A 27,274-nucleotide genomic window follows, 5' to 3' on the forward strand; every position below is an offset into this window, starting at 1 on the left:
TCTGGGGCCCACTTGGTGTGTGCTTGGGCTGAGCATTGAGCTTTACACGTGTAGAGGCTTCTCTTGGAGTTGAACGCCACTTTGTAACCTGTTTCTGGCGTTTAACTCCACTTTGCAACCTGTTTCTGGCGTTTAACTCCACTTTGCAACCTGTTTCTGGTGAATAGTTTTGGCATCTCACTTTATCCATTAAAGTTCAGAATGATTGGCATCTATAGGAACTCAGAGTTCAGATAGTGTTATTGATTCTCCTAGTTCAATATGTTGATTATTGAACACAGCTACTTTATGAGTCTTGGCCGTGGCCCTAAGCACTTTGTTTTCCAGTATTACCACCGGATACATAAATGCCACAGACACATAACTGGGTGAACCTTTTCAGATTGTGACTCAGCTTTGCTAAAGTCCCCAATTAGAGGTGTCCAGGGTTCTTAAGCACACTCTTCTTTTTGCTTTGGACATCGACTTTATCCGCTCAGTCTCAAATTTTCACTTGACACCTTCGCGCCACAAGCACATGGTTAGGGACAGCTTGGTTTAGCCGCTTAGGTCAGGATTTTATTCCTTTAGGCCCTCCTATCCACTGATGCTCAAAGCCTTGGATCCTTTTTATTACCCTTGCCTTTTGGTTTTAAGGGCTATTGGCTTTTTGCTCTTGCCTTTTGGTTTAAAGAGCTTTTGGCTTTTTCTACTTTTCTTTTTTTTTCTTTTTTTCGCTATTTTTTTTTCTGCAAGCTTTTGTATTCACTGCTTTTTCTTGCTTCAAAAATCATTTTTATGATTTTTCAGATTATCAAATAACATATCTCCTTTTTCCTTATTCTTCAAGAGCTAACATATTTAACATTCATAAACATCAAATTCAAAAGACACATGCACTGTTCACGCATTTATTCAGAAAACAAAAAGTATTGTCACCACATCAAAATAATTAAACTAGTTTTAAGGATGAATTCGAAACCCTGTACTTCTTGTTCTTTTGTTTTTAAAAGAGTTTTCATTTAAGAGACGTGATGGAGTCATAGGACATTCATAGCTTTAAGACATAGACACTTAAACATTAATGATCATATAATAAAGACACAAACATCAATAAAACATAAGGCTCAAAAATCAAAAAACACAAAAATAAATAGACAAAGAGATTAAGGAATGAGTCCACCTTAGTGAGGGTGGCGTCTTCCTCTTCTTGAAGAACCAATGGTGCTTTTGAGCTCCTCTATGTCTCTTCCTTGCCTTTGTTGCTCCTCCCTCATAGCTTTTTGATCTTCTCTAATCTCATGAAGGATGATGGAGTGCTCTTGATGTTCCACCCTTAGTTGTCCCATGTTGGAACTTAATTCTCCTAGGGAGGTGTTGATTTGCTTCCAATAGTTTTGTGGAGGAAAGTGCATCACTTGAGGCATCTCAGGGATTTCATGGTGGGGAATTTCCTCATGCTCTTGTTGAGGTCCATGATCTCTTATTTGCTCCATCCTTTTCTTAGTGATGGGCTTGTCCTCTTCAATGAGGATGTCTCCCTCTATGTCAATTCCAGCCGAATTGAAGAGATGGCATATGAGGTGAGGAAAGGCTAACCTTGCCCAAGTGAAGGACTTGTCAGCCACCTTGTAAAGTTCTTGAGGTATAATCTCATGAACTTCTACCTCCTCTCCAATCATGAGACTATGGATCATGATGGCCCGGTCTATAGTAACTTCAGACCGGTTACTAGTAGGAATGATTGAGCGTTGAATAAATTCTAACCATCCCCTAGCCACTGGTTTGAGGTCATGCCTTCTTAGTTGAACCGGCTTGCCTCTTGAGTAATTTTCCATTGAGCTCCTTCCTTACATATGTCTATGAGGACTTGGTCCAACCTTTGATCAAAGTTGACCCTTCTTGTGTAGGGGCATGCGTTCTCTTCCATCATTGGCAAGTTGAACGCTAGCCTTACATTTTCCGAACTAAAATCTAAGTATTTCCCCCGAACTATGGTGAGACAATGCTTTGGATTCGGGTTCACACATTGATCATGGTTCCTAGTGATCCATGCGTTTGCATAAAACTCTTGAACCATTAGGATCCCGACTTGTTGAATGGGGTTGGTGAGAACTTCCCAACCTCTTCTTTGGATCTCAAGTCGGATCTCCGGATACTCATTCTTTTTGAGCTTGAAAGGAGCCTCAGGGATCACTTTCTTCTTGGCCACAACTTCATAGAAGTGGTCTTGATGGACCTTTGAGATGAATCTCTCCATCTCCCATGACTCAGAGGTGGAAGCAATTGCCTTCCCTTTCCTCTTTCTAGAGGTTTCTCTGGCCTTAGGTGCCATAAATGATTATGGAAAAACAAAAAGCTATGCTTTTACCACACCAAACTTAAAATGTTTGCTCGTCCCTGAGCAAAAGAAGAAAGAAAGTAGTAGAAGAAGAAGAAGAATGGAGGAGAAGGAGAGGGGTGTGTATTCGGCCAAGGGAAGAAGAAAGGGTTGTATTGTGTGAAAATGAAGTAGGAAAGAGGGGTTTATATAGGGGTGGGATGGGAGTTAGGGTTCGGCTATTAGGGTTGGGTTTGGGAGGGAAAATAGTTTGAATTTTGAAGATAGGTGGGGTTTATGGGGAAAAGAGGATTGATGTGAGTGGTGAAGAGGTGATGGGGAAGAGTGATTGAGGTGATTGGTGAAGGGTATTTGGGGAAAAAGGTGTGAAGAGGAGAGAAGAAGATGTGGGGAACCCAAGGGGTCCACAGATCCTGAGGGGATCCTGTGGGGTCCACAGATCAAGTGGGGCCAAAGACTTAACATCCCTGCTCCAATTAGGCGTGTAAAACGCCCTTGCTGTGCAATCCTGGCGTTTAACGCCAGACTGCTGCTTGTTTCTGGCGTTAAACGCCCAAATATAGCCTATTTCTGGCGTTTAACGCCAGGCAGATGCTTGTTTCTGGCGTTACACACCAGCTTGGTGCCTGTTTCTGGCATTAAATGCCAGACAGATGCTTGTTTCTGGCGTTTAAACGCCAGACTGCTCTCCTCCAGGGTGTGCTATTTTTAATGCTATTTTCCATTCTGTTTTTGATTTTTCAGTAGTTTTTGTGACTTCATATGATCATCAACCTAATAAAACACGAAATAACAAGAAGAAAATAAAATAGATATGATTAAATAACATTGGGTTGCCTCCCAACAGGCGCTTCTTTAATGTCAATAGCTTGACAGTGAGCTCTCATGGAGCCTCACAGATAATCAGAGTAAGGTTGGAACCTTCCAACACCAAACTTAGAGTTTGAATGTGGGGGTTCAACGCAAAACTTAGAGTTTGGTTGTGGCCACCCAACACCAAACTTAGAGTTTGACTGTGGGGGCTTTGGTTGACTCTGCAGTGAGAGAAGCTTTTCATGCTTCTTCTCCATGGTTACAGAAGGAGATCCTTGAGTCTTAAACACAAGGTTGTCCTCATTCAATTGAAGGACCAACTCTCCTCTGTCCACATCAATCACAGCTCTTGCTGTGGCTAGGAAGGGTCTTCCAAGGATGATGGATTCATCCTCATCCTTCCCAATGTCTAGGATTATGAAATCAGCAGGGATGTAAAGGCCTTCAACCTTTACTAACACGTCCTCTACTTGTCCATAAGCCTGTTTTCTTGAGTTGTCTGCCATCTCTAATGAGATTCTGGCAGCTTGCACCTCAAAGATCCCAAGTTCCTCCATTGCAGAGAGTGGCATTAAGTTTATTCCTGACCCCAAGTCACACAGAGCCTTCTCAAAGGTCATGGTGCCTATGGTATAGGGTATTAAGAATTTGCCCGGATCCTGTTTCTTTTGAAGTAATTTCTGCCTATCCAATGCATTCAGTTCATTGGTGAGCAAGGGAGGTTCATCTTCCCAAGTCTCATTACGAAATAATTTGGCATTCAGCTTCACGATTGCACCAAGGTATTTAGCAACTTGCTCTTCAGTAATTTCTTCATCCTCTTCAGAGGAAGAGTATTCACCAGAACTCATGAAGGGCAGAAGGAGGTTTAATGGAATCTCTATGGTCTCTAGATGAGCCTCAGATTCCTTTGGTTCCTCAAAGGCAAACTCCTTATTGGTCACTAGACGTCCCAGGAGGTCTTCCTCACTAGGATTCTCGTCCTCCTCTTCCCTTGTAGGTTCGGCCACGATGGTCAAATCAATGGCCTTGCACTCTCTCTTTGGATTTTCTTTTGTATTGCTTGGGAGAGTACTAGGAGGAGTTTCAGTGACCCTTTTACTCAGCTGGCCCACTTGTGCCTCCAAATTTCTAATGGAGGACCTTGTTTCATTCATGAAACTTAAAGTGGCCTTAGATAGATCAGAGACTATATTTGCTAAGCTAGATGGATTCTGCTCAGAATTCTCTGTCTGTTGGTGAGTGGATGATGGAAAAGGTTTGCTATTACTAAACCTGTTTCTTCTACCATTATTAAAGCCTTGTTGAGGCTTTTGTTGATCTTTCCATGAGAAATTTGGATGATTTCTCCATGAGGGATTATAGGTGTTTCCATAGGGTTCACCCATGTAATTCACCTTTGCTATTGCAGGGTTCTTAGGATCATAAGCTTCTTCTTTAGAAGACTGCTCTATAGTACTATTGGATGATTCCTTCAATCCATTCAGACTCTGAGAGATCATATTAACTTGCTGAGTCAATATTTTATTCTGAGCCAGTATGGCATTCAGAGTATCAATTTCAAGAACTCCCTTCCTTTGAGGCATCCCATTACTTATAGGATTCCTCTCAGAAGTGTACATGAACTGGTTATTAGCAACCATGTCAATGAGTTCTTGAGTTTTTGCAGGTGTTTACTTTAGGTGAATGGATCCACCTGCAGAATGGTCCAATGACATTTTAGATAATTCAGACATACCATCATAGAATATATCCAGGATGGTCCATTCTGAAAGCATGTCAGAAGGACACTTTTTGGTCAATTCCTTGTATCTCTCCCAAGCTTTATAGAGGGATTCATCTTCTTTCTGTCTGAAGGTTTAAACATCCACTCTAAGCTTACTAAGCTTTTGAGGAGGAAAGAACTTGGCTAAGAAAGTCGTGACCAGCTTATCCCAAGAGTTCAGGCTATCTTTAGGTTGAGAGTCCAACCATATTCTAGCTCTGTCTCTTATAGCAAATGGGAAAAGCATAAGCCTGTAGACCTCGGGATCAACCCCATTGGTCTTAACAGTATCACAGATCTGCAAGAATTCAGTTAAGAACTGAAAAGGATCTTCTAATGGAAGTCCATAAAACTTGCAGTTCTGTTGCATCAGAGAAACTAATTGAGGTTTCAACTCAAAGTTATTTGCCCCAATGGCAGGTATTAAGATGCTTCTTCCATGTAAATTGGAATTTGGTGCAGTGAAGTCACCAAGCATCTTCCTTGCATTGTTATTATTTTCGGCCATGTCTCCTTCTTTTTCGAAAATTTCTGTCAGATTTTCTCCAGAGAGTTGTGCTTTAGCTTCCCTTAGCTTCCTCTTCAGAGTCCTTTCAGGTTCAGGATTAGCTTCAACAAGAATGTTCTTATCCTTGGTCCTGCTCATATGAAAAAGAAGAGAATAGAAAATAAAATATGGAATCCTCTATGTCACAGTATAGAGATTCCTTTATGTGAGTAGAAGAGAAGAATAAAAGAAGGAGAATCCAAACACAAAGGTGAGGAGTAGGTTCGAATTCTTAGATGAAGATGAGTGTTAGTAAATAAATAAATAAATAAGGAGGTGAGGGAGAAGAATTTTCGAAAATTAGATAAAATAAAATAAAAGTATTTTTATTTTTAAATTAGAATTAAAATTAAAAATTCAAAAATTAAGAAAGGAACAATTAAATCAAATTAAATTAAATTTAAGACAATTAGTTAATTTAAAAAGGAATTTTGAAAAATATGAAGGTGATTTTCAAAAATTAGAAAGAGATTGTTAGTTAGGTAGTTTTGAAAAAGATATGATTGAAATACTAAACTTTTAAAATCAAACAAAAAGTCAAGTAGTTAATTGAAAAAGATTTAAAAATCAAATTTGAAAAGATAAGAAGTTAGAAAAGAAGTTAGAAAAGATTTTGAAATTGATTTTGAAAAAGATGTGATTGAAATCTATTTTGAAAAAGATTTGAAAAAAATTTAAAAAGATTTGATTTTGAAAATTAAAGTTGATTACTTGACTAACAAGAAACAAAAAGATATGATTTTAAAATTTAAAGATTGAACCTTTCTTAATAGGCAAGTAACAAACTTAAAAATTTTGAATCAATCACATTAATTGTTAGCATTAATTTTGAAAATATGAAATAGAAATAAGAAAAAGATTTTGAAAATAAATTTTGAAATTTTCGAAAACATTAAGAAAAAATGAAAAATATTTGATTTTTGAAAAAGATTTGTAAAAGATAGAATTTTTAAATTGAAAATTTGACTTGACTCATAAGAAACAACTAAATTTTAAAAAATTTTGAAAAAGTCAACTCAAATTTTCGAAAATTTATGAGAGAAAAAGGAAAAGATATTTTTTTGATTTTTGCATGTTTAATAAAGAGAGAGAAAAACAATAAAAAAACTCAAAACATGAAAATTATGAATCAAAACACACAATGCATGCAAGAACACTTTGAATGTCAAGATGAACACCAAGAACACTTTGAATGTCAAGATGAACACCAAGAACTTATTTTTGAAAAATTTTCAAGAAAAAGAGAACATGCAAAACACCAAACTTAGAAATTTTTAATTTTTAGACACTATGAATGCAAGAATGCATATGAAAAACAAGAAAAAATGTAAAACATGAAAATGCAAAGATCAAACAAGGAAATTCATCAAGAACAACTTGAAGATCATGAAGAACATATGCATGAGTTTTCGAAAAATGCACAAATTTTAAAAACATGCAATTGACACCAAACTTAAGATTTGACTCAAGACTCAAACAAGAAATATCAAATTATTTTTGATTTTATGATTTTGTTAATTTTTTTGGTTTTTTTCGAAAATTATTTTGGGAAAAACGAAAAAAAAGAAAAATTTTTTTTCGAAAATAAGAAATAAAAAGCTTAAAATTAAAATAAAATTACCTAATCTGAGCAACAAGATGAACCGTCAGTTGTCCAAACTCGAACAATCCCCGGCAACAGCGCCAAAAACTTGGTGCACAGAAATCGTGACGGTTCCATTCCTTGGTAACGGCGCTAAAAACTCAATACGCACGTTCATAATCTTAGTTCTTTGTCACAACTTCGCACAACTAACCAGCAAGTGCAGTAGGTCGTCCAAGTAATAAACCTTACGTGAGTAAGGGTCGATCCCACGGAGATTGTCGGTTTGAAGTAAGCTATGGTCACCTTGTAAATCTCAGTCAGGCAGATTCAATTGATTATAGAGATTTAATAATTAAAAAATAAATAAAATATAAAATAAAGATAGTGATACTTATGTAATTCATTGGTGAGAATTTCAGATAAGCGTATAGAGATGCATTCGTTCCTCCAGAACCTCTGCTTCCTATTGTCTTCATCCAATCAGTCATACTCCTTTCTATGGCAAGCTGTATGTTAGGCATCACCGTTGTCAATGGCTACATCCTGTCCTCTTAGTGAAAATGGTCCAATGCGCTGTCACTGCATGGCTAATCATTTGTCGGTTTTCGATCATACTGGAATAGGATCCATTTATCCTTTTGCGTCTGTCACTACGCCCAGCACTCGCGAGTTTGAAGCTTGTCACAGCCATCCCATCCCGGATCCCACTCGGAATACCATAGACAAGGTTTAGACTTTCCGGATCTCAAGAATGGCGTCCATGGATTCTAACTTATACCATGAAGACTCTGATTAAGGAATCCCAGAGATATTCATTCAATCTAAGGTAGAACGGAAGTAGTTGTCAGGCACGCGTTCATAGGTTGGGAATGATGATGACTGTCACGATCATCACATTCATATTGAAGTGCGAATGAATATCTTAGAATCGGAATAAGCTTGAATTGAATATAAAAACAATAGTACTTTGTATTAATTCATAAGGAATAGCAGAGCTCCACACCTTAATCTATGGTGTGTAGAAACTCTACCGTTAAAAATACATAAGAACAAGGTCCAGGCATGGCCGAGTGGCCAGCCCTCATAAAGGTCTAAGATATCATAAAACTGATCAAAGATGTCTAATACAATAGTAAAAGGTCCTATTTATATCAGACTAGTTACTAGGGTTTACAGAAATGAGTAAATGATGCAGAAATCCACTTCAGGGGCCCACTTGGTGTGTGCTTGGGCTGAGCATTGAGCTTTACACGTGTAGAGGCTTCTCTTGGAGTTGAACGCCACTTTGTAACCTGTTTTTGGCGTTTAACTCCACTTTGCAACCTGTTTCTGGCGTTTAACTCCAGAATGCAGCATGGAACTGGCGTTGAACGCCAGTTTGCGTCATCTAAACTCGGGCAAAGTATGGACTATTATATATTGATGGAAAGCCCTGAATGTCTACTTTCCAACGCAATTGAAAGCGTGCCATTTGGAGTTCTCTAGCTCCATAAAATCCACTTTGAGTGCAGGGAGGTCAGAATCCAGCAGCATCTGCAGTCCTTCTTCAACCTCTGAATCTGATTTTTGCTCAAGTCCCTCAATTTCAGCCAGAAAATACCTAAAATCACAGAAAAATACACAAACTCATAGTAAAGTCCAGAAATGTGATTTTTATTTAAAAACTAATAAAAATATATTAAAAACTAACTAAATCATACTGAAAACTATGTGAAAATAATGCCAAAAAGCGTATAAATTATCCGCTCATCAAAAGCATATGAGGTTCTCTGCATGTATTCAATCTGCTGCTTTAGGCAAGGAATTAAGTTTGGTGTTCACACACCAAATTCAGTTCAGAAATTCACAAGCATACATGCATGCTAAGCAACATTCAAGTGCTTGGGGAACAAGCAACTTCCAATATCTTTGCAGGAATTCAATCAATCTCTTGGAATGACTATACACCATCATCCAAGGAGGCAACCCAACCTTACTCAACCATAGTTATTTTCCTTCATTTTGATTTTTTTTCAGTGTCAGGGTCATGATCATGTGCACCAGTTAAGAGACAGAATTCACAGCAGTGAAACAGAACACTCCACGCCCCAAGAGGGGAGCATTGCTGGTGTTGCACACCAGCCAGGGAGCAACCCCTGGGTGTTCGAACGCCAATGCAGAGAAGCAAGGAATCTGGAATTCCTTAGCCTCTCAGGACCAAGAGGTCCCACAGAAGCTCTACTTACCTCACCTTATTCTTCCCCGTTGATCATAATTGCTCGAGGATGAGCAAAACTCTTAAGTTTGGCGTTGCAAAAGCTTTGCTTTGTGACTTCTACCACTCTTATATATAGAAGAAGAGGATGGAGCAAACCAGAAACATGCACATGAACCTGTGCAGCTGCCTCAACAAAGACAAAGGAGTGACATAGAAGAGATCAAGCACTACATGGGATCCTCAAGGAGGATCACTTGCCACCATCATTCAGGTGGATTTGTTCTCTTTTACTCCTTTCCTATTATTTTTTTCTATTTTCTGTTTGTTTATCTGTTCTCTTGTTCTAGTTGCATGATCATTTGCATTGATGTCTCTAAGTTGTAAAATGTTCCATATATCTCTCACGTTGCTTAAATAATTTTTTATTTGAAAAAAATTGAGAGATTCATGAATTTCAAGTTTAAAATAAGATTAGTTTAATTATTTTGATGTGGTGTCATTTGTTTTTGTTTTCTGAATGTATGAAATAAACAGTGCATATTTGAAGTTGTAATTTTAGAATGTTGGCACTTGAAAGAATAAGGAAAAAGGAAAAATATTATTGATAATTTGAAAAATCTAAAAATTGATTCTTGAAGCAAGAAAAAGTAAGAGAGTGCTTGTGAAAAAAGAAAAAAGAAAGAAAAAAAATTAAAATCCATTACTGCCCAAAAAATCAGGAAAAGGATGGCAGATTGAAAAAGCCAGTAACCCTTTAAACCAAAAGGCAAGGATAAAAGGACCCAAGACTTTGAGCATTAATGGATAGGAGGGCCCAAAGGAATAAAATCCTGGCCTAAGCGGCTAAACCAAGTTGTCCCTATCCATGTGCTTGTGGCATGAAGGTGTCAAGTGAAAAGCTTGAGACTGACCGGTGAAAGTCGTGGTCCAAAGCAAAAAGAGTGTGCTTAAGAACTCTGGACACCTCTATCTGGGGACTCTAGCAAAGCTGAGTCACAATCTGAAAAGGTTCACCCAAGTAAAGTGTCTGTGGCATGAATGTATCCGGTGGTAATACTGGAAAACAGAGTGCTTAGGGTCACGGCCAAGACTCAAAAAGCTGTGTTCAAGAATCAAAATAAGCTTAACTAAGAGAGTACTTAATATCATCTGGACTCTAAGTTTCTAAAGATGCCAACATCTCTGAGTTTCAATGGATAGTGAGATGCCAAAACTATTCAGAAGGAAAAAGCTACTAAGTCCCACTCATCTGATTTTTACTAAGCTTCATTTGAAACTTAGAAATTTATTGTATCTTAATTTTCTTTTTTTCCTATTGTATTTTTAGTTGCTTGGGGACAAGCAATAGTTTATGTTTGGTGTTGTGATGAGCGGATATTTTATACGCTTTTTTATATCATTTTCATATAGTTTTTAGTAGTTTTTATTTAGTTTTTATTAAGTTTTTGTAGGTTTTAGTGTTAAATTCACAATAGCACAATAAAATTGAATAATTGAGATATTAGATATTGCAAGTGAAAGCACAAAATTGATGTAAAATAGCACAATAAACAATAACCAATCCATTAATGAAAAGAAAACTCCTTATGCATCATGGCACATAATGCAATAGTCACATGGTAAAGGTACTTGTTACAAAAAGTGATACCCTTGATAGAAATCAAGTCAAGTCTCTCAAACAAAAGCAACGCATTAACAAGGAACAAGTACCAGTCCCGTGATGAATTTGTCATGAAAATCATGATGAACAAGTAATTTCAACTCAATTCACTTAAATCAATGTGCACTTATAAGAATTTCACCTAATATGCAACAAAATGTAAATGTGCAAATCCAATTAGGTGCTAGTAATTTAGGACAAAGTATAAGTGCATTGATGAAATTCAATCAAGAAGCAACCCAATCAATATCAAACAACACTTGTAATTTATTCAATTTATCAACAATTAAACTAAAACAAATATAATTACTAAAATGAAAATTCAATGCAATGAAAACTAAGTAAAACAAGTAGAAAATAAGGTAAAAGGGAGAGCAGAGAAGGATGGAGGGGTGGTGGAAGTGCGTTAGGGCTTAATTCCAAGTGCAATGAAGATTTTGCCCAAAACAGCACTTGTGCGTACGCACAGGGGAGGTATGTGCTCGCACACGTTGCGCGAGCGCTCTGGACAGAAAGGGGGTTAAGAAGTGTGCGCTCGCACAAGTCTGTGGGTGCGCACTGAACACTTTTCTTCTTTTTTTTTTATTTTTGTAAAAGGAACATGTGTGCGTGTGCACACAGCTCCGTGCGCTCTCACAGGGGCAAAAAAAGGCAGGGGTTCACGCGCACAGGTTGTGCCAACGCTTCCAACAGGATGGGTGCAAGCTGGTGTGCGAACGTACAAGCCTGTGCGCTCGCACAGAGTGTGCAAAAAGAAGGTTGCGTGCGAACGCACAAGGGCGTGCGCACGCACAGAGCGCAAAACAAAGAGAAATGCGCGCGCACAAGGCGTGCAAGTGCTCCCAATAGGGGGCATACAGGTTGGTGTGCGTACGCACAAGACGCAAAATTTTGTTGTTGTGTGCGTGTGCACAAGGGCGTGCGCACGCACATGCCCTATTTTTCTAAAGATTTTTTCTTCAAAATCTAAGGTACCAAGCGTTAGCTCAACCAAAATTCAACCCCAAAACATTCAAAACTTCACCAAATCATGATCCATACACAAATTAACATATCTAAGCTCAAAATTAAACTAATCCTAAGCTAACTAAGACAAGCAAAAGTGCAATTAACAAAACCATAAACAAGGAGGAGGTAAGAAAGATGTTACCATGGTGGGGTGTCTCCCACCTAGCACTTTAGTTTATAGTCCTTAAGTTGAACTTGTTGAGGAGACTCTTGTTAGGGTGGGTTGTGTTTCCACTCCTATGAATCTCCATCCAAGCTTGGTCTTTAAAGCTCCTCCGGGATCCCATATTCTAGTTTCCCGTTCTCCTTCTTGTTGATCTTTATTCTTCAAGCCAGATGGACAAACTCCTAAAGTTCCCTTGAAGCAACCCAACACTCTCTGGAATCTACTCAATTGTGCTTTACGCCATGCTTGAGTCCCAAAGCTTGATTTGGCTTTCTTGAAGAGCTTTGGACTCCTTAGGCAACTAACACTCCTTTCTGCACCATGTACCAACCTAAGAAAGGCCTTGAGTTGGTAATCTGTCTCCAAGATGGCATATTGATAGGGGCCAATGAAGCTCATAGATGAAATTGCCACCCACTCAATGTGGTTTTGGAATGGAGTTGCTTCCTCACCAACTTCCTCTTTCCCATCACTCAAGTCATACTTTGGAGGTTGTGTGAAGTACACATCAACCTCTCCTTCAAATCTAAAGGGGGATTCAAGATCATGGAGGGGATTGACCAATGTGGAGAAAAAATCCTCAATGATGGAATCCGCATCTTGATCAATGTCCCTCCATTCTCCCTTTACCTCTTCCGGTTCATATACTTCACTTTCTCCCTCTTGTTACATGTCATGCTCTAACTCTCCTCTTCACTCCATTCTTTAGTTGATCATTCACATTCTTCAAGAGAAATGTCTTGATCGGATGAGCATAGAAGGATTAAATGGTTCACTGCCTCGGCTATGGTAGCCATAAGTTGCCCTTGTGTTCTTCGGAATCCTTCTTGCTCTTAGAGAAAAACTTGAAGGCATTGATCTTCTTCGAACAAGGGTTGGGGAACACCATAATTAGATAAGACAGAAGGATCATTGGGTGGGAAAGAGGTTGTATGTGTGGGAGGTGACTCATATTGGTAAGTGTTTTGAGGCAGTATATAAGGAGGTGGATGGTTGTATTGGTGTGGTGTTGGAAAATGTGGTGATTGAGGATTATGTTGGGGGTATGGCTTATAGGTATATGGTGGTGGAGGTGCATGATCAAAGTGAAATCCACCATATCCTTGGTTTGGGTATGCATTTTGGGGAGGGTTTTGCTCATTGTAGTAAAACTCCAATCCCATGATGCAATCCAAAATTGAAGTTATCACACCCTACAAAATGAACACAACCAAACTCCAAACCAAGAGGTTGATAACTCATAGAGAAAATAGAAAATAAAAACTAAAGACATCAATTAACAAAATAAACAAAATCCTAATTACCAACAAAAGCAAACAAACAACCCAAAAAGTATCCATTCATACTATTCACATATTTACAACAACCAAAACTATAACACTCATCGCGCTAGTTCCCCGGCAACAGCACCAAAAACTTGAAAGAGCAAAACCATCGGCTAAGAATTTCTTCTCGGTAGAAGAGAAATAACCTTGTTGCAAGTACAGTTCTGAACCAACAAGTAATGCTCAATCAAAGTTTAATTTTTCAAATTAAAATATAACAGAGAGTTTTCAAACCTAGGGTCGTCTTCCCTAGGAACTAATGCCTAAGAGCGAACAATTTTGGTTGTGAAATGCAAAAGGGGTTTTTCAATAAAGAAGCAAACAATAAAGAGATAAAAGAACGATCAAAATTGTAATTAATAAACTAATAAAGGAATAAAAGAACTATATATGTAATATAAACAAGTAAGATTCAAAATTGATGGAAAAGTGGTTCAAAACATGAATTGAACCTTGGCTTGGAATGAGTTATGGAATTCTTTCCTTGCCATAACCACAACTATGATAATTATGATAGATTAATCACACTTAGTCTACCCTTAACATCGAAGAGTAAGTCAAGTAAGCATAATTGTTATTAATCCACAAATCCTAGCTAACTTACTAATTACCTTAGTAAGAAGCTAGCGTTAGTGGAAACAATAACAACTAACAACTCAATAATTGTCACTAAATGTTGGACATTATAACTCTAGTACTCCATAATTTCATTTCCCCAAGTCAAGGGATGAAAATCTACCCCAAAATCAAAATTGGCATTTCATCAAACACCTAATGGGCATAATCATAAAACATGGGAAATTTGGAAACAAGATGAAAACTATAAACCACAAAAGAACAAAATCAACAATGGCAATCCCATAAACATATAAAAACCATCAAACATCAATTCATGAACTAAAACTCAAAATTGCAAAACTATGTATATATTGACAAAGGAAATGAAAATATATGAAAGTGTAGAACAAGTAATGTAATAAAAGAGGAATTAAGGAAATACTTACAATAAGATAGCAAAATCCAAGACCGAAATTGAAGTATAAAATGTTACAAACCCTAATTAAACCCAAGGCAATTTGAGAGAAAACCTAAATTAAACTACCCTAAAACTACTCCTAAAATGTATTCTATGAAGTATAGTAGTGTATGGTGTGATATGGTGTTGCTTCCCCCTTCATATATGCTCCAAATTTTTCATAAATGGGCCAAAAAGCTCCTCAAATCGCGAGCCACCTGACTTTTTAATGAAGTCACGCGCTAGTACATGTGCGTACGCACAGATGTGTGCGGCACACATGCTGATTTTCCTCCTGTGCGTACGGATAGAAGTTGTGCATGGGCACACTTGCTGATTTCCATTCTGTGTGGGCACAGACTTGTGCATGGGTGATGAGCGGATAATTTATACCCTTTTTGGCATTGTTTTTACATAGTTTTTAGTATGTTTTAGTTATTTTTTTTATATTTTTATTAGTTTTTATGCAAAAATCACATTTCTGGACTTTACTATGAGTTTCTGTGTTTTTCTGTATTTTCAGGTATTTTTTGGCTGAAATTAAGGGACCTGAGCAAAAATCTGATTCAGAGGCTGAGAAATTAAAGGACTGCAGATTGTAACACCCTAACTACCAAAGCTCACGCTTCCGGCTGTGCGACTCTGATAGCTCGGACATTACGACGACACTTATACTATTTAATACTAAAATATGAGCCTCTTTAAAACTTTAAACCGCAATACCGCTCCCAAAATACTTTCGTTCGATAACGTACATCCATAAATACCATACAACTTACAAAAACTCATAAAGAGTACATCCATATATATACATACATATATATATAAGTAATATTACAAACATAATCCAATACAATTCCTATCCCTATTACAGATTATATCAAGATAAAGGCGAGGGAACAATAGACCATAACTAAAATAATACAGAGCATCACAACAACAATTAAATAAGCTCTTCGTAACTTCTGCACCCATATCCTGAAAGGGGAAAAATGTAGGGGGGTGAGAACATCATCCTCGAAAGGGTTCTCAGTAGAGGGTTTTTGGGAATTACTGTAATAGGATACGTGAAGATAAACTGTACCAGTGACTAATAACCGTCTTATGCCTCTTTTCAAAAACAATGGTTTACAATAAAAGTATAGTCAGAAATCTTTTCTGAAAGAGGAACCATTCAATTCTCAAAAACTCAAAAGCCTTTCAAAACGATTTATCTATGCTGAAACAAAATAGCCTTTCATATTTTATTCCAAACCAGAAACACAAAACCGAAATCAACCCTCGGTTCATCTCATTCCAACCATGGCCCTAGGCCCAAACAATTCAACCATCAACCAATCACCACAATCAAACAGAGTCCCAGTAGCAAACACAAATAGGAAGATGCAAGCACAAACAAACAGTTATTGCAAGTAGAACAATTAGCAATTATTCACATAGGCAAACCAAGTATAATATGCACACCCAAACAATGTCACATAGATGCATATGATGCATGCCTGCCCCTAGTGGCTGATGATATTATCTTTCGGTTATAGAGCCAACCCGACAAGTCCTGGTAACTAACCATTGGACTGTCTCTCTGTCACGCATCCCCAACTCGAGTTATACTCAATATAAACTTGATCATAATCATGATCCATATCCAACACCCTCACTGGTGTATATTCACGGGGGCGAGCTCATCCGGGCCTTTCACAGTGCCCGGCCACACTTACGACACAGGGTCACAAGAGCTTCGAGTCTCAACCTGGAGCACGTGGTGGCTAGCCACTGCTTTCTCCCAGGAAAATTCTTATCTCCGATAGTGGAAGTGCAACATTCACATTTATCAATGATTCAGCATAAACATGCATTCAATCTCATCCATGGATCAACATCCATCTCAGCCATCCAGCTCACGGTTCATTCCAGAACCAGCCAATATTCATATCATACACAGCCATTCCGGCTCACGGTTCAATCCAGAACCAATCAATATGTATAATCATACACAGCCATTCCGGCTCTCAACAAAACAGCACTTCAATATTCAAAATCATCAAATTCGTGAAATCGGCATTTAAGCCATAAATCATTTTCTCAATTCATTTCACTTTGAAATCAAGTTTCAACTCTTTTCAGCCTTGGCTTTAAAGATCTCATTTCTCAAATTATCTCAGGCTCATAAGCCGCTTTTACTCAAGGAAAATTCCCTTTTTAAAATAAGCCACTCTCGGCTTGCTCTTTCCAAAACTTCCAAAACCATGGAAAGTTAAAGATTTCTTTTGAAACATTCAAAATCACCCATCCAACAATGGGATTTTTATAACAAAAGTTTCTCGGCAGAGTCCCAAGTACTTAGGGGAGAATAGCATAACTCATTTCACTAAATTCATTTAAAATCATTAAAACCTTGACTTCCTTATTTGAGTAACAAAATAGATCTAAGCCAAACCGAATTACGAAATCAAATACTCTTTTCAAAGCCGTTTCCTTTACTAAAACAAAAACCAGCTTCACCCCATGGGAAATTCTAAAGCGTTTCAACTGTTCAAAATTGTCTTAGTCTTGCAAGAATTTAGAGTTCAAAGAGTACTTAAAACCTTTCTTAAAACATTTTAAAATGAAACTTGTCAATAGACATTCGGGTTCTTTCAACGTCATTGAAACTCCTCTAATTGAAACCCTCAAGTCAAATTTAAAGGCGTTGCCCTTGTGACGTTTAAAACAACTTTAAAACATAAGTTTCATCTAAATAACTTTCTCCTGAAAGAGATACAATGCCTTCCTTACGAAGCAAGACTAAATCCCAATTTTCTCTTTAATAATTCATTTCAAAAGCATGAATCATCCTTTTTCTTGATAATTCAAATAAAATAGTAGAAGTCTTTAACTCATCATTTTTCCAAACAACATTTCAATAGACTCGGATTTTATAGAAATTCCGGCAGCATCTCCCCTAAAACTTGGACTTTGCCACCTGGTTCGGGTCCCAACAAAACCATTCCACAATCCTTTTCCAACAGCCCAAAGTCCAAATCAATTCAAAGGCAAGCAAAAAATCCAACAGTCAATCTCAATACCATATTTCAAGAAAACCGTTTTAAAATCAAATCATTATCTGCCGAATAAACTCATTTCTAAAGTTTCAAGGAAAAAGGTCAGTAATAACCATGTATCAAAAACCAGATCATTTAAAGCAAGCCAGGCTGAATTCAAGAGTGGATTCTATTTTTCACATTTTCAAGAAAATTAACTCAAATCAAATCTCAACGGATTAAACTTGATCTCAAAGCTTTAAAAAGAAATCAACTTGAAAAGCATTCCGTTTCACAAAACCACACAATTCAACCAACAGACGTTCATAACCAACCCAGGGCAAATCAAGCCATACATAAGGCTGATACAATCACCAAATACACATTCACTCGCATCAGTATCCATATGTAATAATTCCAATATATAAAATATTGTTTTTGGAAAGCGCCCCTACCTCAGAACGTAAAACCACAGTCCAAACGCGTCAAAGGAACCTTCTCTCTTAACCCGAAATTACCGGCCGCTTGAATCACAGCTTTGCTCACTTTTGCAGAAACCACATCAACTCTAATCGCAACACGTAACAAACGAGATTAACTCTCATAACAATGAATGCTACAACACCTCAACGTTTAACAGGACAACAACTAAAGGGGTTACTGGAACGTAAACGCTTACCGCAAATAAGAAGTGACTGAACTATGAAGCGGCAGCCCTGGTAGTGATTCCGGCAGCGGTAACTTGCAGCAACTCCTAGCACACAGCCGCATCACAACTCTCATGGTAAAGATGAACTTTAATGGAGAAGGAAACTGAAGACGGGTTAAAGCTTACCAAACGACACCAGTTCCAGTGGCGATTTCCGGCGGCAGCAGCGGTGGCATTTCTAGGCGACCAGAGGAACAGCGGCCATGGCTGACGACGATGCGAGCTCCATCACCAGTGATTGAGAAACACAGCAGAGGCATTTACCCCACCCATGAGCTTCTCTCTCGGCAGACCAGAGAAACAGAAGCGGAGCGCCATCGTGACTTTCTCTTGGAAGTTGGTGAGGACGATGACAGCTCTAGTAGCAGCGACGGCGGGAGTGACTTCATCAGCAGCAACCAGGCGCGGCAACGGCGCGGTGGTGACGCAGCAGAGGCACGCGACGGTGACAGGCGGCAATGGCTTCCCCTGTCGTGCTCCCTCCGCCCTCGGTCCCCTGTTCCTGCCCGATCTCCTTCTCCCTCTCTCTTCGTGCTCGTCGGCGGTGGCACAAGTGGCGGCGACAAAACCTTTGTGGTGGTGGCAGCAGTTCAGCAAGCCGTTGGGGAACACAGAAACAGCGGCGGCGCCAAGTCCTTCTCCCTCTCTTCCTCTTCTCCCGCCACAACTCCTTGTCTCTCTCTCCACGGATCCCTTCCCCTGCTTTTCCCCCTTCCCATTCGTTTGTTTTCTTTCTCTCTTCCTATGTTATCTCCGTGTGTGTGTGTGTGTGTGTCTAGGGTACAGAGGGGCAGCAAGGGCTGCTGCTGTACCATTAGGGAATTGGGTGTGGGTGAAACGGGTCGGGTTAGGGTTTTCAGGCTTACGGTTACTTTTGTAATTTCAAATAAAAGTAGGGGTAATATAGTAATTGAAACCCAAATTAAATCCAACACTATTTGTACATAGAAAATACTATTTTCTCATCAACTTTACAAATTATTTTCAATAAAATGCCCAAATCTAAAAATTAGAAATAATATAATTAATTTCTCTATTTTCCAAAATAACGGTATTAATATTTAAAATATTAATTATTTAATGCAAATCATATAGAAATCCTTATTATTTCACAACTACCAACTTTATAATTTGAATATAGAAAATAATCCAATAATTGTAAAATTGGATAATAATCATAACTTATCTCAAATTCAATAAATCAAAACTTGCCTTAATTATCTTTAATAAAATAATTTCTGAAATTAAGGCTATAAATAATTATATGATTTGAGACTTGATCATAAAAAGACTTTTCAAAGGTTCTGGGTCTTACATTCTACCAACCTTACAAAAATTTTCGTCCTCAAAAATTGATACAAAACGAAAGAAATTTCATAACAGTTCACCCTTGAACACATTTAAGGAAGAAGCAAAAATATCTCAAAATATAAACATATATATGGTTTTTCAAATACTTGGGTGGTCGTATGCATAACGATACAAAGGTAGGAGTGTGATTGCAAGGCAAACATTACAAGATAGGCTCAATGCACAAGGTCACATGAGCTCAAGGCTTTACAAAAACTTGAGGTGCCAAAATAGGGTGCAAATCAAGATAGGCGTTCACAAAGCAAAGTGGTAATTAGTGTGGTAAAAGGCTCCAAGGCATGTTGGTATTTAAACAGCGGCATAACGTTCGCTGACAAATCCCGTTCCCACTTTAGAACTTCAATCTCTCAACTCCACCAAGCACTTTACAATCCCCATATCCGATCATAAGCCTAACGACCGTAAACCCGTTTGCAAGGAACAAAACACCCACAACTCTTAACGTTGCACAACTACCGCTTCAACTTTCGTATGCACACATCACGTCTTAAAGAACTAACGCATCGCGTTACTATATCTACAGATCGCACGTGATATCAAAACAATTCTCGAGTCTACTCAGAAGGATACAAGATTCTAGAAAGGAGAGTCAAATGTCAAAGATAGTACTCATTGATTTGAGAGAATGTATCCAATTCAAGATAAACAAGGGTGCTCAAGCAAAGAAGTTTGCTAGGAATAAATCAATTAACAACTCCAAAAATAACCCTTAGATCAAGGAAATTCAATTGGATCAATAAGAAGAAAATCAGCGCATCAGTTTGAAACAAACTCAAGCTGAGTCGAGGAAGCATGAGGTTTACAGAAGAGAATATTTCAAACCCAAAACAAAGCTCACAGAACTCAAGAGCATGATTAAAATACTTCCGAATACATTGTTCTTAAAAGAATCAAAAACTTGTAAAAATATCACTTCGCAGTCTAGAAGAAAAGTTGAGCAACAAACATTCTTCAAGAGAGTAGCAATAGTATAAACGTGGCTTCACTTCAATACAATTTCATGTTGAAATAGATCATGTAGAGTTTTAAAAATAAGATGCACACCGGCTTGACTAAGAGCTAAAATATTTTCATCAAATATTTTAGAAAATTAGTTAAGTGCACAATCTTAACCAAAAGTAATTCACAAAACTCAGGAGAGAAATCAAATGCTTGTTCAGAAACTCCCAAAGTCTATATTCAAACAAGCGTGTATAACATTTATAGTAAGTACGAAAGAGAAAGTTAAACTCTTTTTAGAAAAGAGACTCCGAAGTAAAAATTTGCTTACAATTTGGTAAAGGAAATAAGTGATGCGTTACAAACGAACCAATTTCCACTAAACAAGGAAGCTCTCCAAGGCCTCATTTAAAATAGCGCATGCCGATTTTTAAATTAACTTCATCAAAATTGAACAATGGTTTTCAATCTCAATCAAGCAACAGAAAGTAAATTTCGTTTAATATTTCTTCAAAGAGAATTCAAAACTTCTTTAAAAAGTTCAGAACAAGACTCCCAAAAGTGTTCTTAAAATCACCATCTCAGAAGAACATTCAAGAAGTTTAAGATGTACTAAAAAGGAGTCAAGCCTTGCAAGAAAGGATCTTAAACCAAAGTAGTCCAAATAAGATTCACTAGGCATGAGTCATCAAACAAGCTTTCAATTGATCTAAAAGAATACAAAAGTCATAGGAAAAGACAACTCAATCATTAGTAGTTTCTCAAAGGTAAATCTTTAACTAAAAACTCTTGTAGAGACAATGAGAGTATAAATGTTGCACTATTTTGAAACGAATCAAATTGACCCACATAAGGATGAGATTCACAAGAGAGGACAAACCAAGATCAATGGTAATGTTCACAAGATGTAAAAGATTAGTTAAAAACAAAATCACGTATGACATTCATCGAGGTGAAAAGCTTAAGAAGGAACGAGTCCATTCATAAGAAGAAAGCTATGAGTCCAACATTTCAAAAGAACAACAATGGCATAAACCATGTAGTATGCTAAATCAGACTCAAATCAAAATGAATTAAGTAAAGTTTATCAAACGAAACTCAACCGAGACAAAAGTGGTAAATCCTTTCTTTTCAAAATTTTGAAAAATATCCAAATACCGAATCAAATGAAGATGTGAATTGGAACTATAGTAAAATTACTAGAAAGTCAAATTGTAATTTAAAGTAAATGCAGTTTCATAAACCAGTAAAAGTACAGGCGAGATATTAGGAATAAATAGTTATTAAACTGTATAAGAAATCTTCAAGGTTTCATATATAGACAAGTATGTATCTATTCAACAACAATTTTTATAAAAATCTCAAAATTGGCTGTGATCACTGTCAAATAAGAGGAAAACTGAATCAACAAGTTCTCTAGGAATGAACTCGAAACCTGAAGTTAAAAGTCACAGCACATTAAGACAAGTTCAAAGCTATATCAAAGAATACTTGAATCAAGAAGAACTCAAACAGAGGAAGATAGATGCAACAAGGATCTTAAACCAGCATATGCACTTAAGGTCAAACAAGGATGTATATCGATAGAGGAATAGAGTTGAAAAATCAAACTACTTTTCAAAAGGACTAACAAACAAGAACTTCAAGTTAGGATATAAAAGAACAGGTCGACTCGAACAAAATTCAAGACACACAACTGAATAGCCTCGAGAAAAAGTTTCTAACGTTCCCAAAACTCGCGATTCGCTTTACTCAAAACTCGTATATTATCTATGATAACCCATCAGTGCTTTCATATACATAATTCACTAGTATTAAGCCAGCCAAACATAATACTAAGAACTATGCAATCTAAGACTAACAGCGTTAATCAATAGATCGTCATGTGCATAAAGCTCTAATTCTCGTCATTCGACAAGACCTAATATATGACAAACGCTCAGAGTATGCAACTGAAGCATAGTCGGTCCATTCCTCAGGCTCTACAGGAAGGACTGCTCTGATACCATAATGTAACACCCTAACTACCAAAGCTCACGCTTTCGGCTGTGCGACTCTGATAACTCGGACATTACGACGACACTTATACTATTTAATACTAAAATATGAGCCTGTTTAAAACTTTAAACCGCAATACCGCTCCCAAAATACTTTTGTTCGATAACGTACATCCATAAATACCATACAACTTACAAAAACTCATAAAGAGTACATCCATATATATACATACATATATATATAAGTAATATTACAAACATAATCCAATACAATTCATATCCCTCTTACAGATTATATCAAGATAAAGGCGAGGGTACAATGGACCATAACTAAAACAATACAGAGCATCACAACAACAATTAAATAAGCTCTTCGTAACTTCTGCGCCCATATCCTGAAAGGGGAAAAATGTAGGGGGGGTGAGAACATCATCCTCGAAAGGGTTCTCAGTAGAGGGTTTTTGGGAATTACTGTAATAGGATACGTGAAGATAAACCGTACCAGTGACTAATAACCATCTTATGCCTCTTTTCAAAAACAATGGTTTACAATAAAAGTAAAGTCGGAAATCTTTTCTAAAAGAGGAACCATTCAATTCTCAAAAACTCAAAAGCCTTTCAAAACGATTTATCTATGCTGAAACAGAATAGCCTTTCATATTTTATTCCAAACCAGAAACACAAAACCGAAATCAACCCTCGGTTTATCTCATTCCAACCATGGCCCTAGGCCCAAACAATTCAACCATCAACCAATCACCACAGTCCAACAGAGTCCCAGTAGCAAACACAAATAGGAAGATACAAGCACAAACAAACAGTTATTCAAAGTAGAAAAATTAGCAATTATTCACATAGGCAAACCAAGTATAATATGCACACCCAAACAATGTCACATAGATGCATATGATGTATGCCTGCCCCTAGTGGCTGATGATATCATCTGTCGGTTATAGAGCCAACCCGACAAGTCCTGGTAGCTAACCATTGGACTGTCCCTCTGTCGCGCATCCCAAACTCGAGTTATACTCAATATAAACTTGATCATAATCATGATCCATGTCCAACACCCTCACTGGTTTATATTCACGGGGGCGAGCTCATCCGGGCCTTTCACAGTGCCCGGCCACACTTACGACATAGGGTCACAAGAGCTTCGAGTCTCAACCTGGAGCACGTGGTGGCTAGCCACTGCTTTCTCCCAGGGAAACTCTTATCTCCGATAGTGGAAGTGCAACATTCACATTTATCAATGATTCAGCATAAACATGCATTCAATCTCATCCATGGATCAACATCCATCTCAGCCATCCGGCTAAAGGCATTGCCCTTGCCACGTTTAAAACAGCTTTAAAATATAAGTTTCATCTAAATAACTTTCTCCTGAAAGAGATACAATGCCTTCCTTACGAAGCAAGACTAAATCCCAATTTTCTCTTTAATAATTCATTTCAAAAGCATGAATCATCCTTTTTCTTGATAATTCAAATAAAATAGTAGAAGTCTTTAACTCATCATTTTTCCAAACAACATTTCAATAGACTCGGATTTTATAGAAATTCCGGCAGCATCTCCCCTAAAACTTGGAATTTGCCACCCAGTTCGGGTCCCAAAAAAACCATTCCACAATCCTTTTCCAACAACCCAAAATCCAAATCAATTCAAAGGCAAGCCAAAAATTCAACAGTCAATCTCAATACCATATTTCAAGAAAACCGTTTTAAAATCAAATCATTATCAGCCGAATAAACTCATTTCTAAAGTTTCAAGGAAACAGTTCAGTAATAACCATGTATCAAAAACCAGAACATTTAAAGCAAGCCAGGCTGAATTCAAGAGTGGATTCTATTTTTCACATTTTCAAAAAAATTAACTCAAATCAAATCTCAACGGATTAAACTCGATCTCGTAGCTTTAAAAAGAAATCAACTTGAAAAGCATTCCGTTTCACAAAACCACACAATTCAACCAACAGACGTTCATAACCAACCCAGGGCAAATCAAGCCATATATAAGGCCGATACAATCACCAAATACACATTCACTCGCATCAGTATCCATATGTAATAATTCCAATATATAAAATATGGTTTTTGGAAAGCCCCCTACCTCAAAACGCAAAACCACAGTCCAAACGCATCACAGGAACCTTCTCTTTTAACCCGAAATTACCGGCCGCTTGAATCATACCTTCGCTCACTTTTGCAGTAACCACATCAACTCTAATCGCAACACGTAACAAACGAGATTAACTCTCATAACAATGAATGCTACAATACCTCAACGTTTAACAGGACAGCAACTAAAGGGGTTACTGGAACGTAAACGCTTACCACAAATAAGAAGTGACTGAACCATGAAGCAGCAGCCGTGGTAGTGATTCCAGCAGCGGCAACTTGTAGCAACTCCTAGCACACAGCCGCATCACAACTCTCATGGTAGAGATGAACTTTAATGGAGAAGGAAACTGAAGACGGCTTAAAGCTTACCAAACGACACCAGTTCCAGTGGCGATTTCCGGCGGCAGCAGCGGTGGCGTTTCTCGGCGACCAGAGGCACAGCGGCCATGGCTGACGACGATGCGAGCTCCATCACCAGTGATCGAGAAACACAGCAGAGGCGTTTACCCCACCCATGAGCTTCTCTCTCGGCGGACCAGAGAAACAGAAGCGGAGCGCCATCGTGACTTTCCCTTGGAAGTTGGTGAGGACGACGACAGCCCTAGTAGCAGCGGCGGCGGGAGTGACTTCATCAGCAGCAACCAGGCACGGCAACGGCACGGTTGTGACGCAGCAGAGGCACACGACGGTGATAGGTGGCAATGGCTTCCCCTGTCGTGCTCCCTCCGCCCTCGGTTCCTTGTTCCTGCCCGATCTCCTTCTCCCTCTCTCTTCGTGCTCGCCGGCGGTGGCACAAGTGGCGGCGAAAAAACCCTTGTGGTGGTGGCGACAGTTCAGAAGGGACGAGCTTCTCCGGCTCGTGTGCAGCAGCGCCGTTGGGGAACACAGAAACAGCGGCGGCGCCAAGTCCTTCTCCCTCTCTTCCACTTCTCCCGCCACAACTCCCTGTCTCTCTCTCCACGGATCCCTTCCCCTGCTTTTCCCCCTTCCCCTTCATTTGTTTTCTTTCTCTCTTCCTATGTTGTCTCGGCGTGTGTGTGTTTGTGTGTCTAGGGTAGAGAGGGGCAGCAGCGGCTGCTGCTGTAGCATTAGGGAATTGGGTGTGGGTGAAACGAGTCGGGTTAGGGTTTTCAGGCTTATGGTTACTTTTGTAATTTCAAATAAAAGTAGGGGTAATATAGTAATTGAAACCCAAATTAAATCTAACACTATTTGTACATAGAAAATACTATTTGCTCATCAACTTTACAAATTATTTTCAATAAAATGCCCAAATCTAAAAATTAGAAATAATATAATTAATTTCTCTATTTTCCAAAATAACAGTATTAATATTTAAAATATTAATTATTTAATCCAAATCATTTAGAAATCCTTATTATTTCACAACTACCAACTTTAGAATTTGAATATAGAAAATAATCCAATAATTGTAAAATTGGATAATAATCATAACTTATCTCAAATTCAATAAATCAAAACTTGACTTAATTATCTTTAATAATATAATTTCTGAAATTGAGGCTATAAATAATTATATGATTTGAGACTTGATCATAAAAAGACTTTTCAAAGGTTCTGGGTCTTACACAGATGCTGTTGGATTCTGACCCTCCTGCACTCGAAGTGAATTTTCTGGAGCTACAGAAGCGCAATTTCCGCGCTCTTAATTGCGTTGGAAAGTAGATATCTTGGGTTTTCCAGCAATATATAATAGTCCATACTTTGCTTGAGATTTGATGGCCCAAACTGGCGTTAAACGCCAGCCAAAAACTTTCTGTCGTAAAACGCCAAAACTGGCACCAAAACTGGAGTTAAACGCCTAAACTGGCACCCAAGCTGGTGTTTAACTCCAAGAATGACCTATGCACGTTAAAGCTTCAATGCTCAGCCCAAGCACACACCAAGTGGGCCCCGGGACTGGATTTCTGCAATATCTACACTTAGTTACTTATTTCTTTAAACCCTAGTAACTAGTTTAGTATAAATAGCACTTTTTACTATTGTAATAAAGCTTTTGGATCATACTTGGAACCACTTTGGGGATGCTGGCCATTTGGCCATGCCTAGATGTCTTTCTCTTATGTATTTTCTATGGTGGAGTTTCTACACCTCATCGATTAAGGTGTGGAGCTTTGCTGTTATTCATGGATTAACGTAAGTACTATTGTTTTTCTTTCAATTCACGCCTACTTCTTCTCTAAGATATACTCTCGTACATAATTCAGTTAAGTCAGAATGAATGGGTGACCCGTGACAGTCACCCACTATCTTCGTTACTCGCTTAGCCAAGATCCGCGTGCCTGACAACCACAAGCGGTCTACATGATGTTCAACGTAGTCATTGGACGACAACCGGAGTATATTCTCTTGGGTATCTAATACACGGACCGAGTCTGTGAGATTAGTACCTTCGTGGTATAGGCTAGAACCATTGGCAGCATTCCTGAGATCCGGAAAGTCTAAACCTTGTCTGTGGTATTCCGGGTAGGATCTGGGAAGGGATGATTGTGACGAGCTTCTAACTTGCGAATGTTGGGTGCAGTGATAGCGTGCAAAGGATAGAGATATCCTATTTTGATGCTAGTGAGAACGGACAGATGATTAGGCGTGCGGTAGCTGTGCCTGGTATTTTTCATCCGAGACGAGAAATCCGACAGTTGATTAGCCGTGCAGAGATCGTACCTGGTATTTTTCATCCGAGAGGATTATACAGC

At 38.3% G+C, this 27,274-nt stretch overlaps 1 protein-coding gene and 1 long non-coding RNA gene across 2 annotated transcripts; one reads left to right on the plus strand and one right to left on the minus strand.

The window, feature by feature from the left end:
* LOC110268435 lies at positions 18,402-25,610 on the plus strand. The gene is made up of 2 exons (XM_021114581.1): positions 18,402-18,610; positions 25,322-25,610. Exons 1-2 carry the CDS (start codon positions 18,402-18,404, stop codon positions 25,608-25,610), a joined length of 498 nt encoding a protein of 165 aa, XP_020970240.1.
* Positions 24,617-25,228, minus strand: LOC110268077. Its single transcript, XR_002356125.1, has 3 exons — positions 24,927-25,228; positions 24,771-24,845; positions 24,617-24,659 (listed from the first exon to the last, which is right to left on the minus strand). It is a non-coding gene; the product is annotated as an uncharacterized LOC110268077 (long non-coding RNA).

Source organism: Arachis ipaensis, chromosome B10 (genome assembly GCF_000816755.2).
Source record: "Arachis ipaensis cultivar K30076 chromosome B10, Araip1.1, whole genome shotgun sequence".
NCBI lineage: Eukaryota > Viridiplantae > Streptophyta > Magnoliopsida > Fabales > Fabaceae > Arachis > Arachis ipaensis.